This window comes from Peromyscus californicus, unplaced genomic scaffold, assembly GCF_007827085.1.
Source record: "Peromyscus californicus insignis strain IS unplaced genomic scaffold, ASM782708v3 Scaffold_13__1_contigs__length_99412109, whole genome shotgun sequence".
In the NCBI taxonomy this organism is placed as follows: Eukaryota; Metazoa; Chordata; class Mammalia; order Rodentia; family Cricetidae; genus Peromyscus; species Peromyscus californicus.
In genome coordinates, this window is record NW_026294424.1 from 15,872,459 (window position 1) to 15,888,871 (window position 16,413).

Sequence of the window (16,413 nt, forward strand, 5' to 3'; positions counted from 1 at the left end):
AAGAATATGATGTAATAAAATTAAAAGGATTTGTTAAAATATTTTGGTTCTAAATTATTTTTTTAAAAAAGATTTATTTATAATTGTATACAGTGTTCTGCCTGAATTAATTTCCTGCATGCCAGAACAAGGCACCAGATCTTATTATAGATGGTTGTGAGCCACCATGTGGTTGCTGGGAATTGAACTCAGGACCTCTGGAAGAGCAGCCAGTGTTATCAACCTCTGAGTCAGCTGAATTAATTTTAAGCTTACAGAGAGAGCTCAAGGAATTTTAAATTTACATTATTCTTCACTTACAGACTTCATATTTTTATATATTACCCTATATATATTTTAACATAGTCTCTCTCCCTATAACACATTTATTAGGGTAGTTTTATGGAAAATTGCTCATTTAATGTCTCTGCACCCCCATAGTACAGAATACAGAAGTATTTCTTAAGAATGTTCCTTTACATATTAAAACATAATTCTCAGAAATAAAAAAAATTAACATTGATTCTATGTCATTAATTTTATCAACACACCTTACTGAAATATTCATCACTTACCCAAATGCATGTCCTTCATATCAAAAGAAAAAAAATTCTTAAAGACATTTTTTGTGGACTACAGTCTAATCCACAACTAAAATATTACATTCAAGGAGACTAATGACATGACACCTAAATGTAATATTTTAATGTTAGATCAATCATTTATTAGTGGAAAAAGTTTTCTTTTGAAAAATGTTGAGAAGCTGGACAGTGGTGGTGTACACCTTTAATCCTAGCACTAGGAAGGCAGAGTCAGGTGATCTCTGAGTTTGAGGCCAGCCTGGTCTACAGAGTGAGTTCCAGAACAGCCAGTACTATACAGAGAAACCCCATCTTGAAAACAAAACAAATAAATAAATAAACAAACAAGTAAATAAATAAAAGGATTTTTTTTTCTGAGAACACAGTAAGAAAAGCAGAAAATCAACCCTGCTTCTAATCCTCCTGCCCATAGAGAAATATTCAATGGATTATTTAATACAACTCAGGCTGACCTTTGAATTCCAGATCATCTTACCTCTACTTCCAAACTCCTGAAATTAAAGTCCTGAGCTCCTACTCCTAGGCTTTTTGAGTACTCCAGGAAATTTTCTAAGTATTATTGAAAAGCACTGTTATTTACCTGGGGTATTACTTACTGATTTCATAAGGGTTGATGGTCAGCTTTTTGTGAGTTCTCTTTAGCTGCTTGAGAATACCAGCAACAGCTGAAATAGCCATCTATAAACAGGTTAACACATCTACATCAACATTTTGAAATCTCTTACAACATGCTATACCACAATACAAACTTATTCTACTACTTTCAAAAATACCTCCTCCCCAAAGCGCCCTTATTCCTTCTTGGTAGGAGTGTAAACTCATACAGACTCTATGGAAATCTGTGGAGCAGTTTCTCAAAGACTGAAAAAGAGAACTGTCATCTGACCTCACTCCTAGGACTTCAGAGATAGCGGTACATCTATGTTCAATGGTGCTCTACTGGCAATAGCAAGGAAATGGAAGCAGCCTAGATGTCCATCAACAGAAAGATAATGAAACTGTGATATATATATATTAAAACTGACATGGAAATCATACTAAGTGAAGTATCCCAGACTTAGAAAAACAACCACCACATGATTTCTCTCACACACAGATCCCAGCTTCTAATTTATGTACAAGTTATTTGTTTGACAGTGAGTGTGGGTATACATAGGTCATGAAACTGGAAAGGGGACACAAGAGGGGAAAAGGCTGTAAAAGAAGTGGAGAAGATGACAGAATACACAAGACTTGAAAGTAGAAAGGGGAATACCAAGTCAGAGGTTACTGGGGAAATTAACCAAAAAACTATGCATGAAAATGCCATAATAAAATCACTTGCTTTGTATATTTTTTTTAATTTATTTATTATGTATACAGTGTTCTGCCTGCATGCCAGAAGAGGGCGCCAGATCTCATTACAGATTTACTAGCATCTCTGTCCTTGAGACTTATGCTAGTTTCTGCTGAAGAAACTGATCTTCCTTTGTTAGATGAATAGCAAGCAGCTCATTCTATTCGTGTCAGCCTCTCCGACTTTTATTGGCTTTCTTCCAGTAATAGACAAGGCCAGGACCATTCTGACAGCTCATTTCTAGTATTTTCAGAGCAAAACCAAAAAGTTGAACCCTCAGATTTGCCCCCATCCTTGCAATATGGATTTTCAAATTTTTAAATGTCATCTTTCCTATTAGTTTATAAGCTTATTCTTTGCTATAGCTAGAGCGTTAAAATCTAAAATGCTTGATTATGCCTCCAAGTATTTGTTGAACAATTATTGCTTCTGAACAAACAGAAGGAGATGCCAAATCAATTAATTTTAAGGCATTTATTAGGGTGTATGTTGTTTATAAAGAATTCAAAGAGTCTGATGAGGTAAATATTCTCAAACCCAACACAGTAACCAAAATAAAGTGTGTACCTTTCGAACAACGATTGCATCATGGTTGAGATTTTCAACAAAAAATCGTATGGCACGAAGAGGCAACACTCTGTCGTCCCTTAGGAGTAGAGACAGAAGCCCGATGCCTATATGCTCAAATTTCCAAGGCCTGGAGGTTGAGGTAAGGGAGTGGGTGGTGAGAGAGAGTACATACAAATCACAGTACCCTTAAAAACAACTTACAGTAAGAATGTACTTTGAAAATTTTTCTTTGCTTTGTAGCCTCAGCCTCCTGAAAGCTGGCATCAAGGTGTGTGAAACCCTACTCAGCTCTATATTTGAAACGTAATTTTAAGTTTCTCAAAAATATAAACAGGCCTACTGAAGAACACTGCCTCTCACATTACCCTAAACCTCTCCATGCCCCTCACTTAGTCTTCTAACACAAAAAATGATTCCATTAATACAACCATTCTTTTTCCCATGCACAAAATCCCTAGAACAGTTAAGACAAATGCTTTCCTGGTGAAAAACAAAACATTTTTTTGTTTGTTTTTTGGCCTTTTTTGTTTTGTTTTGCTTTGGTTTTTCAAGACAGGGTTTCTCTGTGTAGCTTTGTGCCTTTCCTGGAACTCACTGTGTAGCCCAGGCTGGCCTGGAACTCACAGAGATCCGCCTACCTCTGCCTCCCAAGTGCTGGGATTAAAGGCATGCGCCACCACCGCCCTTTAAAAGTTATTTTTTATTTGGTTCGTTTTTGTTTTTGTTTCTTTGTTTGTTTTGACAGGGTCTCACTATGTCCTGTGTGAAACTTAAGGCTTTTTTCTTTCTTTTTTTTCTGGAGCTGAGGACCGAACCCAGGGCCTTGCACTTGCTAGGCAAGCACTCTACCACTGAGCTAAATCCTCAACCCCAAAACATTTTTTTTAAGAAAAAAACTTTATACTCACAGATTTCTTTGCTCCACACCATCTAGTAAAGTGTTTACCAAACTTTCATAGTTCCTTTAAAAAAAAATTCAGATATGTTTTTATTATACTACTAAGACAAACATTAAATAATGTAATATAAATTTAAATTCTGGCGTAATTCACCCTCCTCTTACACTTCACCGTTTGACCAGACTAAAAGTAAGTGAGAAGAGATACTAAGAAAAGAACATGAAGGGCTAGGTATAATGAACTACCACACTGTTTCTTTTATCTTAATAATCTTAGGTTTTTGAGGTAAGGTCTCAAACTCCAGGCTAGCCTTGAACTCCTGGTCCTCTTGCCTCAATGCAAAAAGGACTAGCATTACAAGCATGCCCAGAAAACATTTTCTGAGTGCTCCAAAGTAAACATTAAAACTGTAAGTAGCAATCAAAGAGTTAGCAGTGCTCTGTCTGTATAGTATGCTATCTGCAATCAATTAAGCAGGCTATAGGAGTTCAGCATTCACAAAAATATTTTTGAAAACAAGCTTGGGAATTATAGTTGGCAACCATATTCATAACATTTGAGATACTGAGGCAGGAAGAGCTCTTAAGCCCAAGAGTTTAAGACAAGACAGGGCAATATTGTGATTTAAGAAAAAAAAAAAAAGGCATTTTCAATAACAGTAAGTAGGTACAATCATGTGCTAGTTATATGGTAAATGTGAAACTGAGTTAAGAAGGCTACTACTGAAGTGTTACCACTTTTTCTTTTTTCCCAAATCAGGACTTTTTCTGGTCCACCAAATCAAAAAAAGTTTACTAATAGCCTAATACCCAAGTTTAATCAAAAAGAGATTTCTATATGAGTTATAAAGTTATGTACTGAACTTGAATTTAGTACTTAATAACAAAAGTACACTAGTTATATTATGTCTGATACATTAGTATCTAAAAATGATTAAAGCAATTCATAGTGAAAAAGATACAATAACTTTTTTTTAGCATTTTTTTTTTTCTTTCAACTCTATACTTAAAAGTGAAAATCTGGTCCCCTTGCAGCAATCATCTCCCAACTATTTTACATTTTCCCAGAAATCAATGTGTAGTGGTAAGTTGCACTTATATTTTAGGGCTAGTTAAAATGTATTAGCTGTAATATTTTCTGTCTTAGCAGAAAGTTCATCAATTACCTTAGGGCATCGGCATTCTTTTCCTGTTGGCGCTTCTGTCCTTCTTTAATCTTTTCTGGGCTAAGCAGCGTCTGGCTAATAGAAGGATTCTTTGATTGTTCAAGTAATTCTGCTATTGCAACACATGGCTTTGGAATCTTATTAAAAATTAAAAAAAAAAGCATAAAAAAGTAGAGTCATGATGCATACTATAACGTGGACTATTTAATTTAAAAGAATAAAGGGGACTTGCTACCAAGCCTGATTTGATGACCTGAGCTCAAGTCTTAGGACCCTATCTACATGGGTAGATGGATAGAACTGAATTTTATAATTTGTCCTCTGATCTCTTCATGTGCATTGGTGTGTGCAAACACACACTCATAGACAACTACACAAAAATAAATGTAATGATCATGCTTTCAGTCCAGGGATTGAACTTAGGTCTTCAGATTTGGTGACAAGCACCTTTCCCATTGGGCCATTTTGCTGGACTAGTGAATTTTATCTTGAGTTACTATGATTATTAATTTTTAAAGAATCTATATGGGTATGGTGGTGCATGCCTGTAATCAAAGCACTCAGGAAATGAAGGCAAGAAGATCAAGAATTCAAGGCCAGCCTGGACTACAGAAGACCAACTATACCTGGGGGTGGGGGTTGAGGGGGAACCAATTCTAATAAGGACAATTTCAAAGAGCAAGGGGTGCATTTATAGCCAAAGCTAGAACCCTGGTCATTAGAATGCAAAGCATAACCAACCCAAGGAAAGAAGGAACTCAACTATCCTCACCTTTCTGTCCATCATGATGCACTGAGGAAGTGAGAATCCATATATTTTAGCTTCTCAGATGGTCAAGAAAGGTGACTCATGCATATAATTTCAGCATGTGGGAGGCTAAGGCAGGAGGACTGTTACAAATTTGAGACTAGCATGGACTACAGAGTTAGTCACTGACTTTTTTTTTTTTTTTTTTTTTGGTTTTTTCGAGACAGGGTTTCTCTGTGTAGCTTTGCGCCTTTCCTGTATCTCGCTCTGTAGACCAGGCTGGCCTCGAACTCACAGAGATCCGCCTGCCTCTGCCTCCTGAGTGCTGGGATTAAAGGCGTGCGCCACCACCGCCCGGCTAGTCACTGACTTTTTAAAAAGTACTTAAATGATGTCCTATCTCTATTTGAGAGCCAGTGAAATTTCTTTCTCAGTCATCAAAAAAATCTATTTTAATATTCTGCACTGTAAGTTATGGATCTAGCTAGTGGCAAATCTTTCATGACTTTGGTTAGTATAGATAATCTCCTAAAATACAACCAACTCATAAAAAACCCAGCATGACTGGGCATGGTAGGTCATGTCTGTAATCCCAGCACTCAAGAAGCAGAGTGTTATGGGATATTTTGATCTTACTCTGACATTCCTGAGACTTCTAATAAAGTTAACTTTGAATCAGAGGGTGGAGCTAAGCTACTAGCTGATCAAAACTGGCCATACTGGTTTTGGAGGACCGAGGATATAATAGAGAGACACAAGTAGTAAGCTGGGGTTTACAAAGATTCTCAGTCTTCTTGGATCAGCGAAGGAAAGAGAAGAAGAGGTCACTGGTCACTTCTCCACTGCTTTTCTGATCAATCAGGTTCATACCCTGCTATCTGACTCCAAGTTTTTATTGATAAAGAATAATTAGATAAATGCTTCAGCAGAGTGAGTTGTAGACCAGTTTGGTCTACAAAGCAAGTTCCAGGTCAGCCAGAGGAGAGGGAAAAGAGACAAGGGAAAGTGAGGAGAGATGAGAGAGGAAAATGCAACGGAGGCATACTTGGAACAATGGTAAATATAGCAACATTAACTGTTCTAGCCTCTTGGTAGAAATGACCTGAGTCTTTCCCAGACTCACTCCAACTTGGTGTACTCCAACTTGGTGTTCCAACCCTGTTATCTACAGTAATGATCACTAAAAAGCATTAGATGGAAAGAGAAAGTAAATGCCTTTTAAAAATAACAAGCCAAAATATTACAGAAAAAAGGAAAGATATGGAAAATAAAAGCTAGAATTTCCACTAAAATATGAGTGAACAAATAAATGGTTTGCTTACTGTGAAGTCTAAGCCAATTGTTTCATATTGCCTATGAATCTTTTCTGCAAGGTCATCAAACAGTCTCACTATTGATGGCTTTTCCAATGACATTGCTTGGCTAAGCCCTGAAGAAACAAGTGCTGGCCAAGTCTGCACAATACAGTCCCAATCATGAAGGTTTGCCAGGCACACGCCACTATGATTTCCAAGTAGACAATATAAGGCGCCCTATAAGAACAAATAAATGTACACAGCAAATTAAGAGGCACAGTTGAATCCAACATCATCTTTAAATTTTTAACATTGATTATTTACATACTTACAGCTGATTTATAAATAGGTTCATGTATTTAATGTATTGTTTTGAAAAACATGAACTTGAGGTTTAACCAAGTGGCATCCACTAGTATTTTTTTCTAAGTCATTTAAAGAAGGTTTGCTAAAGAATGGCTATTAGGCAATATAAAAAGGTAAGAATGTTTTGTAAGAACACAGATTCTACTCTTATTTTCCTCAGATATGATAATGGCCTTGAAATGTAGAAAAAAGTACTTTTAGGGACTAAAGTTTGAAATAATTTATCAAGTAACAGCTAACACCAAGTTGCTAAGTATATTACTAAATATTGAAAAGTTTGGTTACTAAGGAGGGTAGAAGGAGGGAGTGGAGGATGGATATATGAGATACATTATAGACATGTGAAACTGTCAAACAATAAATTTAAAATATCTTTAAGAAAATCTAGCTACTTAGTTATACTACATAGTTTTTACTGACAACATCTAATCAGATGATTCTGATGAAGCAGGTACATTTTTCATTACTATCAAGAAGTGTTGTTATTTTCAGAACACTCAATCTACATGGATCAGAAGTTAGATTGTTAATCACTGCATATTCTAGTCCGCTATACATGCTCTCTATACAGTCGCTGCCAACTTTGACCTTTCTAATGTTGCCTATATAAAACAGTCTTAACAAGACTGACCAATATGATGAAATGAGGCAGACAGACCTTCTAGAAAGAATATCCAACAATGGGGTAGGAAGTCAGCTGCCAGAAAGTAAAGAAGAAAGGAAATAGTAGGTGACTTGTTATCAGTCTCAATCACTAATCTCTAACACTGTGATATGAAGAAGATGTACACACTACATAAAAGAATACCTTGTTCTGATAAAACTTTAAAAGTAAGCAACTAAGCCTGGCTTACAGCCTATTGAACTGTGTCTTACAAAGTAACTTCAAGGAACATACTCAGTGCTCATCTTAATCCTCTTCAGAAAGTGGGCACTGATGACTGTGTTTTTTCCAAAAGGTCTCTTTATTGCCTTCCATGACTGTTCCTCTTTTTTCATGGTATCTCAGTCAGTTTTGCTGTTTTTCATTTTGTTTTGAAATGGGATCTCACCATGTTGCTCAGGCTTGCTTTAAACTCTTGGGCTTAAGGGATCTCCCACCTCCCCTATAACTCCTTGTACAATCCAGAACTTAGTGATGGAAACTTCCATGTTTTAGTCCCCTCATATTTAGCTATTAAGCCCTAACTCTTTTCTGTCCTTAATCTCTCTCAATCAACCTACTTACAGAGACTCTACTTTACCTCTGAAATGCTTTAACCTGTCTTCTTTCTTTCTTTTTCTGCTCTGATCAGTTGCTCAAAATGACCTTATTTCTTTCTGTCCCTGGTCCTCCCTTCATTCACACTGGTTATACTACTCAGTTATTTTTTACAGGGCTCTGCACCCTGTATTTTCTCCCTAACACCAATCATGATGAAATGTTCAAGTATCTTAAAACTTACATGCATTTAAAAATGTGATAAGCAAATAGAACAAAATATTAAATTTGGAACCTGAATAACAGATATATGGGTGTTTACTGTAGACATTAAAACAGAACCTATACCTTGAACTGCTGCTGTGTGACATCCTGTCTATCAGGCCGTAAAAACTCTAAAACCAAAGGGATGATATCTCTGCAACAGAAGTTATATGCTCCCAAAGCAGCAAAAAATGTTTGCTGAGCCTTGTTTCTGACCTGGGGAAAATTGACAAAGATTTAAAAAGATGTCTAATGAAACATAAAATACAAAGGAAGATAATTTAGATGGTTTCCTAAATAACAGAGAACACATACCGTAAAAAGTAAGCAAATGGGTATTAAAAGGAAAATACTATCAGTGTGTTTCTTTTCGATGAGAGGAGTTGAATGGCACTCATGGGCAACAGTTTATAACACTGCTAAAAGTAAACAGCAGACACTAAGTCATTGTTGATGAGAAGATCAGACTTATGTCCATACACAGGAAATTACCAAGTTAAAAGGAACTGGTATACATAAATCTTATAATTTCTTTGTTCTATGCGCTAGGACATATATAGATAGACAATACGTTACATGCTCATAACTCCCTGAAACCCAAGCATCACACACAGAAGGAATTATATAGCCATCCCAGACTAGCCTTCAAAATGTCCTAGAATTAAGTGGGAGCACCATTCTACCAGCACAATCTCTAAAATTTACAACAGAGGACATGGTGCATATGCCAATAATCCCAGCACCTTTGAGGTGGAAGCAGGTGGACTGAAGTTTAAGGCCAGTCTTGCTAATAGCAAGACCCTGTTGGAGGAAAGGTCAGGGATCTAAAAAGAAAAGCAATTAGCCAGGCATGGTAGTGCATTCCTTTAATCCCAGCAGGGACAGGTGGATCTCTGAGTTCCAGGCCAGCCCAATCTACAAAGTGAGTTCCAGGACAGCAAGGACTAAAGAGAAACCCTGTCTTGGAAAAGTGAAGGGGGGGGGGAGGGAGGCAATTATTACTACAAACAAATGTTTTTGCATATTAAGGCAAATTTAAATTCATTTGAAATTTGAAAGGCATTTCCCATTGCATTGGGGTGGGGTGGAATGGAGGGTTTACTAGATTTCAGTTCTGGTTCTCTTGCTTTCTTGCTGTGCAATCCTACATGAGGGATTACTTAAACTCTACTGGTAAAACGGGGATGTTTAGATTGTATGTAACAAAATGAAAGTATTGGAGATAGTGGAGCCTCACCTGACTGTATGAACTCGTTGATAATCGAAGAAGATCTCTGATCATATCTTGATGTATTCTTTTATACTCACAACCCTCCACAGTTAGTGTTCGCAACTTTAAAAAGAAATAAGTCAAGTCTCAAAGTGTTTACTGAAAGTCCACTTAATTATGAAAAATACCATAGGAATTATTTATTAGCATGCCAAATCAAGAGGTGATGATGGAGAAACACTTGCCTCATGCTGCAGCATCACTCTGTCAATTAGTAGTGCTCTGATATGTTGCTTTTTCCCATGGAGCTGGAAAACAACACAGCAAACAAAAATCAATGTTTTCACTAAGTGACTTCAACAATGGGTTCTTGAATACCCTAATAGAAACTTACCTCAAAATAAGGACACACACAGACAGGAATGGTGGTATATACCTTTAATCTCAAAGGTAGGTAGATCTCTTTGAGTTCCAGGCTACCCAGGGCTACACAGATTGACCAAGTCTCAAAATAAAACCACCCAATCAAATAAAGAAAAAACCCAATAACAATAACAAAAAAGGTCAACCCAAACCATACCAAACAAACCCTAAACCAAGAAAATGGACATAGAACAGAAAAAAAAAAATGGCTGAAGATCAAACCCAACTGCCATACATGTCTGGCAACCTAGGTTCAACTCCTGGGATCTATATGTTTGAAGGAGAGAACTGACTTTTGCAAGTTGTCCTCTGAACTCCTTTCACAGATGCATGCCCCCACACACAAATAAATTGATATAACAATTTTTTTAATTGTTATAAATTACAAATGGTTATTCTTTATTACATTAGTCATAAAGTGCTCCTATTCTACTTTTTGTCCAAACCTTCCAATCTGTATCTTAAAAGCTCTAATTCAGGCTTTTTTCACCTACATTCTAACTGTGGCAGAGCATTCATCTATCTTACTTTTCAGCCAGGTGTATGCTCATGCATACAATGCATATTCTTTTTAGTGGATCTCTACTGCTGAATATAAAACCAAAGAATTCTCTTACGACAAAACTATTGACCTAATTTACCTTCTAGTACTCTTCTACAGCCTGCCATAGTTCCCATCTCCTTTTCACAAACTCTTCTATCTCTAGATCTAACAAATATCTCTATCTAACAAATAACATACATATACAAATAACATACAGGCATCTAGAGACTCAACTTCAGCACAAGTCTATTGGGGAACACTGTTGGGAATAAATAGCTCTACTCTTCTTTGGGAATTTTTCCTTCCTTGTGTCTGAAGAGGCTTATAATGATTCTAATATTAGATCATGAAATCAATATAAGAAATGTTTTCCTCAGATTTATATGAAGTTCATGCCTGTGGACACTTTTTTTTTTAAAAAACATTTCTTCAAATTTTTGTAAGATAGCCTGAATGCTACTAAGGAAATCCCTGCATGGATACAGAGATGATCATGGACAATAATGGATGTTATCACTAAATAAAATACTTTTAACTTAGTGCCTCACATATGCTACACAAGTGCTCTACAATTAAGCAACACTCCTAGCAAGTAAATACATTTTCCCACTTAGGATCTATTTGATCTATATCATGCTATTAGTCTTCGTACAATATATTTTTTCCTTTCCTTTAAAAGTCAAATGTTTTAGCTGAGTGGTGGTGGTACATGCCTTTAATCTCAGCACTCGGGAGGCAGAGGCAGGTAGATCTCTGTGAGTTTGAGGCCAGCCTGGTCTACAGAGCGAGATCCAGGACAGGCACCAAAACTATACAGAGAAACCCTGTCTCCAAAAACCAAAACCAAACAAACAAACAAAAGGTAAATGTTTTATTATTACATAGTAAGAATCCTGTATCAAAACAAAAACAAAAAAGCAACAACATTGGTTTCATGCAATATTCTTAAAGCTACTACTTCTACTTATAGGGCAAATTTCCTCTATAAACAATAATCCTCAAATCAGGACTTTTTTCTATCCTTTTTTTTTTTGGTTTTTTGAGACAGGGTTTCTGGCCTCAAACTTTCAGAAATCCGCCTGCTTCTGCCTCCCAAGTGCTGGGATTAAAGGCGTGCACCACCACCGCCCAGCAAATCAGGACTCTTATACATCTTTTCAAAAACAATGATCCAGAATTTCAGGTGAAAATACTGACCCGATTTTCCATTGATTTCTTTACTAAGTTAAAGCTTTTCCATCGGGAGTCAAATTCATGTTTATGAGATCCTTGGAATTGCAGAAGGTCTCCAATAATCTGTGTCAAAGAATTTCAACATTTATTCAGAAGTCACCAGTCAATCCCAAGCACATTAATGATTATGGAGCTGTGGAGCCACTTCTACCTTTATGATGAGAAACAATGATTTGGTATCATCTTCTGAATTATCAAGTATGTGGTCTAAAATAGGAGAAGAAAAAAGTTTTAGCTAACATCTTAAATTACTATACAAACCCTAGTTTGCCTCTTAGAGGGTAAAAACAAACCTGATTATTTTCCCTATTTCTAAAAAAAAGTTAAGTAAAAGCACACCTGCCATAGGCTGCTATTCTAAAACTTAGGAATACAGGCAAGTTACAGGCATATATATATACTTACTAAGAAGTTTCCGTATGACACTAGCAATTGCTTCTCGGTGGTTCTCTCGAGATAGGTCTATTTTTAAAAAAAATAAGAGAAGGCATTTTTAGACATGAGAAGTTCCTCATTTTATTCCAGGTTTTAATGGCTTATCCGAGGATCCTTCTTAAAAGGTAAAGGACAAATGGCTTTGCCTTTAACATAGTTAAATTAGTGGCTGAGCATGACACAGACTAACATTCAAAACCTCCATTTATATAGGGCTTACCTAGGGCATCGAGGCACACACCTGTGACTTTAGCACTTCAAAGAGTTAAGACAGGGGATGGCAGATGGTTCAAGGCTAGACTGCCCTGTCTCCAATCACTCCATAAATGAATAAATAGACAAGCATATCTTAGGCATGGTGATGCACATCTGTAATCCCAGCATTTGGGAAGAAGTGGCAAGAAGATAAAGGAGATGAAGGCAAGATGGAGCCACATGAGACTGATCTCAAACAACCAAAATAAAATGATTATTTATGAAACCTTTTGTCAAGAAGGTAGGGGAGAGATGACTCAGGAGTTAAAAGCACTTGCTGCTCTTACAGAGGATGTAGGTTCAGTTCTCAGCACCCACATGGCATCTCATCTCCAGTTTCAGGGGATCTGAGACCTTCTTCTGAACTCCATGGGAATGTAATACATATACATACAGAAAACACCCATACACATAAAATAAAAAAAAATAAACATACTTTTACAAAGTGGGGGAGGGGAGAGAGAGAAAACACTGTTGTGAACATTTTAAAGTTCAAAGCTGCTAATTAGAAACCACAAAGGCTTGGGATTCTCTAAAGTTACGGGTGACCCAAATCCAGCAGTTATACCACAGAAATTAATGTATAGAACTAATTCTATTATTATCCCATCAGTAAGAAAATCTACTGAGTTTCTATTAAGGTTGTAGTCTGAACTTTAAATTAGTATAAGATGTAGTTGGGGGGAATCCTGGGAATTGACCTACAGCCTCGGGTATGTATGTATGTGCTCTATCACCGAGGAACATCCCAGTTGTTTCACAAACAACTAATACAAAATTTAAGGGCTGGGGTATCTCTCAGTGGTAGAACCCGTGTCTATCCTGCTTTTGTCTCTGGGTATGATCCCCCAGCACATCAAAAAACTAAATTGAATTAAATTCAATGGAAGGAAATCTACAAAGACCAACAGAATATAAAGGCTACAATATTCCCACTCACATTAATGTAACACCCTAAAAAAATTAAAAACATGGCCGGTGAGATGGTTTAGCTGATAAAGGTCTTTCTGTAAGAGTGATTGACAGCCTGAGCTTGAGCCCCAGAACCAACACAATAGAAAGAGATTCCACTTCAGCAAGTTGTCCTGTGACCATGGGATGTACACATACATACAAAATAAATAAATAAATAATTGTACTTTTAAGAAAAAATAAAGAATTAAAACATAAATGAATGTTATATAGTAACAAAGCTTACCTCTGAACACAGAAAGCAATTAAATTTACTGAGAAAATTTCTGTTATTTACTGGCAATTCTTTTTTTTTTGGTTTATCGAGACAGGGTTTCTCTGTGTAGCTTTGCGCCTTTCCTGGAACTCGCTTTGGAGACCAGACTGGCCTCGAACTCACAGAGATCCGCCTGGCTCTGCCTCCCGAGTGCTGGGATTAAAGGCGTGCGCCACCACCGCCCGGCAAGGCAATTCTTTATATAGTAATTTCTAAAGCCAGAGGCAGAGACAGGCAGATCTCTATGAGTCTGAGGCTAGCCTGGGCTACATGAGACCCTGTTTCAGAAAAAAAAAAAAAAAACAACCTAGCTTCTTCAGAGAGAAAGAAAATGACTGTTGCATAATGAGTACATTTTATATACTACAAAGAATCTAAGAACCATAAGTACAAAATGACTCCATTCTAATCGTTACAGGGAGGCTAAACAGATAGCTTCTACAGATTTACTTCAGTTAATATTCACATACCATGCTCCAGTCCGGTATACAATTTTGTTTCCTCTAAGGACACCATACTTGGTACCCTGTTTAAAAAACAAGAGAGCTTTCATTTACTAATAATATATATTATATATATAATATAGTATAACACATATATATGGTCAAAGGAAAAAGTTTCATTGTTATAATGTTTAAATTAAAACAAAGACAATGCACTGTAACAGATTTCTACTCTCCAGTACTTCAATTCTTTGAACTTCTGAAGGTTAATGCTGCTGTTTCAGTAAGAGGCATAGTAACTAACTTAAAGAAAATGTTCCTTTAATGCCTTCAAGGGATAAAAATCATCTCTCAATGATATACTGAGAACTGAATATTCAAGTGGAAAAGTTTAAATTTGCTGATAAGTATTTTTTCATCTGCACAAAGAAAATCCACTTTAAATTATATGATTATACTTTAAAACTCAGTCAACTTTTATTGCTGAAGCACACATGGTTCTCTAGATAACTATTACTCTTTCTCTTTAAACCAGCAAAATGGACCTTTCCTAACCCTGCAGTAAAATGGCATTTCTAAATTGGTATGTAGAAACTCTAAATCTCAACTAAAGATTAGTCACAAGCAGGCATAGTGGCTCATGTCTATAATCCCAGTACTCTGGAGACTGAAGCAGGGAGTTCAGTGTGAATTCAAGGCCAGGCTAGGGCTACATGAGCTTCAGGACAGCCTGAACTAAAAAAGCAAAATTGTTTTAAAAACATCAAAAATTTGCCCAAAAGAAATATGTCAGTACAACCAGACCAAGCTAGATAAATTTAACAAATGACTGAGTGTTACATATAGCTTTACAAGAAAATACTTATAAGAGAATAACAACTTATACATCTGAATTTTTATATAGATATTCACATATATACACATACACACATATATGTATGTATGTATGTATATGTGCATATATATATATATCTTCAATGGAAGTCTACCTCAATTTTCAAAATACAAGACTTGGTTCAATGGCTATTCTAATAAAGAGATGGCACTATCTAAGAGGTGGAACATAGGTAGATAAGCAAAGAAACCACACAGTGAACAAACCCAACACAGGGCTACTTTATAATAAACAGAAACTGTAGTTAACAAGCTTGCAACATGTATAATGGGGAAGGAAACACCACTTTTAAATCAACATATCCCCAAGGGTACCCCCACAAAGCAGCTAAATTCGAAGCATTATTTCCATTATAATATAGGACTTAACAAATCCTGATTATAGTGAATGACTTCAGAGTACTGAAGTGCCAGTTTCTCAGCTATGCTGTTCACCATAATTCAGTATCTAGGACAGCAAATCTCAGGACCAAACCTACAGAATATAAACAAGGAATGGTTCTTTTTCACTAATGTACTTTAAGAGTCAGCAAATCTCAGGACCAAACCTACAGAATATAAACAAGGAATGATTCTTTTTCACTAATGTATTTTAAGAGTTGTTAACGCTTTATAGCATAAAATGCTAATTTGCTTTTCTGAGATTTTCTAAAAGTTAGCTTTCTTTCTATAGAGTTTCAACCCATGGCAAAGCTTACAATTTTCAGCATTTTGTTAACTTTTTATGATCAGAAATAAATATGTATCCAAAATTCAAAGTCAGTAAAGAATAAGACCCCTTAACAATAAACAATAAACTTCAAGTCTCTACTGAAATTAGATCTCAGTACTAAATAGAGAAGTACAATGAAAAAGTGAAAGGGAGCTATCATCACCTTCTTGGCAGAGCACAGGGAAGGGTTTGCAATGGCTGGTGTATAGAACAGAAATCTCTTCACTGCTGATACAAATTTACTAGTTGTCTAAAGCAGAAATACAACTCTACTGGATTCATACTCACTAAGCATAATACTAAGTGCTTCAGTCAGTCACACTACCTTAGTAAGATTAAAAACAATTTCTATAGTCAATTATTTGCCATAATTTTTACTGCATCAAAAAAGTACTATCAAAGGGATGCAGAGACAGAACCACCAATAAAGTACTTGCTGCACAAGGACCAGGCTATGAGTCCAGACCCCAGCACCCAAGTAAAATGCTGAATGTGGTGGCACAGTGCTTAGAAGAAGGATAAGGAAGAACCTCAGGGGCTCACTGGCCAGCCATTCTAGACAAAGAGCAAGCCCAGGAACAGTGAGAAACCCTGTCTCAAAAACTAAGGTG

At 36.4% G+C, this 16,413-nt stretch overlaps 1 protein-coding gene across 1 annotated transcript in view; it reads right to left on the reverse strand.

The window, feature by feature from the left end:
- The window catches only part of Psme4 (proteasome activator subunit 4), a 125,916-nt gene that overhangs the window by 35,557 nt on the left and 73,946 nt on the right, over positions 1 to 16,413 (reverse strand). The window contains exons 21-32 of the mRNA XM_052734558.1: positions 14,224 to 14,279; positions 12,241 to 12,297; positions 11,987 to 12,042; positions 11,800 to 11,898; positions 9,881 to 9,943; positions 9,663 to 9,758; positions 8,510 to 8,641; positions 6,622 to 6,831; positions 4,552 to 4,688; positions 3,396 to 3,449; positions 2,485 to 2,614; positions 1,178 to 1,259 (exon numbers count right to left, since the gene is read on the reverse strand). Coding sequence (XP_052590518.1) covers positions 1,178 to 1,259; positions 2,485 to 2,614; positions 3,396 to 3,449; positions 4,552 to 4,688; positions 6,622 to 6,831; positions 8,510 to 8,641; positions 9,663 to 9,758; positions 9,881 to 9,943; positions 11,800 to 11,898; positions 11,987 to 12,042; positions 12,241 to 12,297; positions 14,224 to 14,279 — 1,172 coding nt within the window. The remainder of the gene's footprint in view (positions 1 to 1,177; positions 1,260 to 2,484; positions 2,615 to 3,395; positions 3,450 to 4,551; positions 4,689 to 6,621; positions 6,832 to 8,509; positions 8,642 to 9,662; positions 9,759 to 9,880; positions 9,944 to 11,799; positions 11,899 to 11,986; positions 12,043 to 12,240; positions 12,298 to 14,223; positions 14,280 to 16,413) is intronic.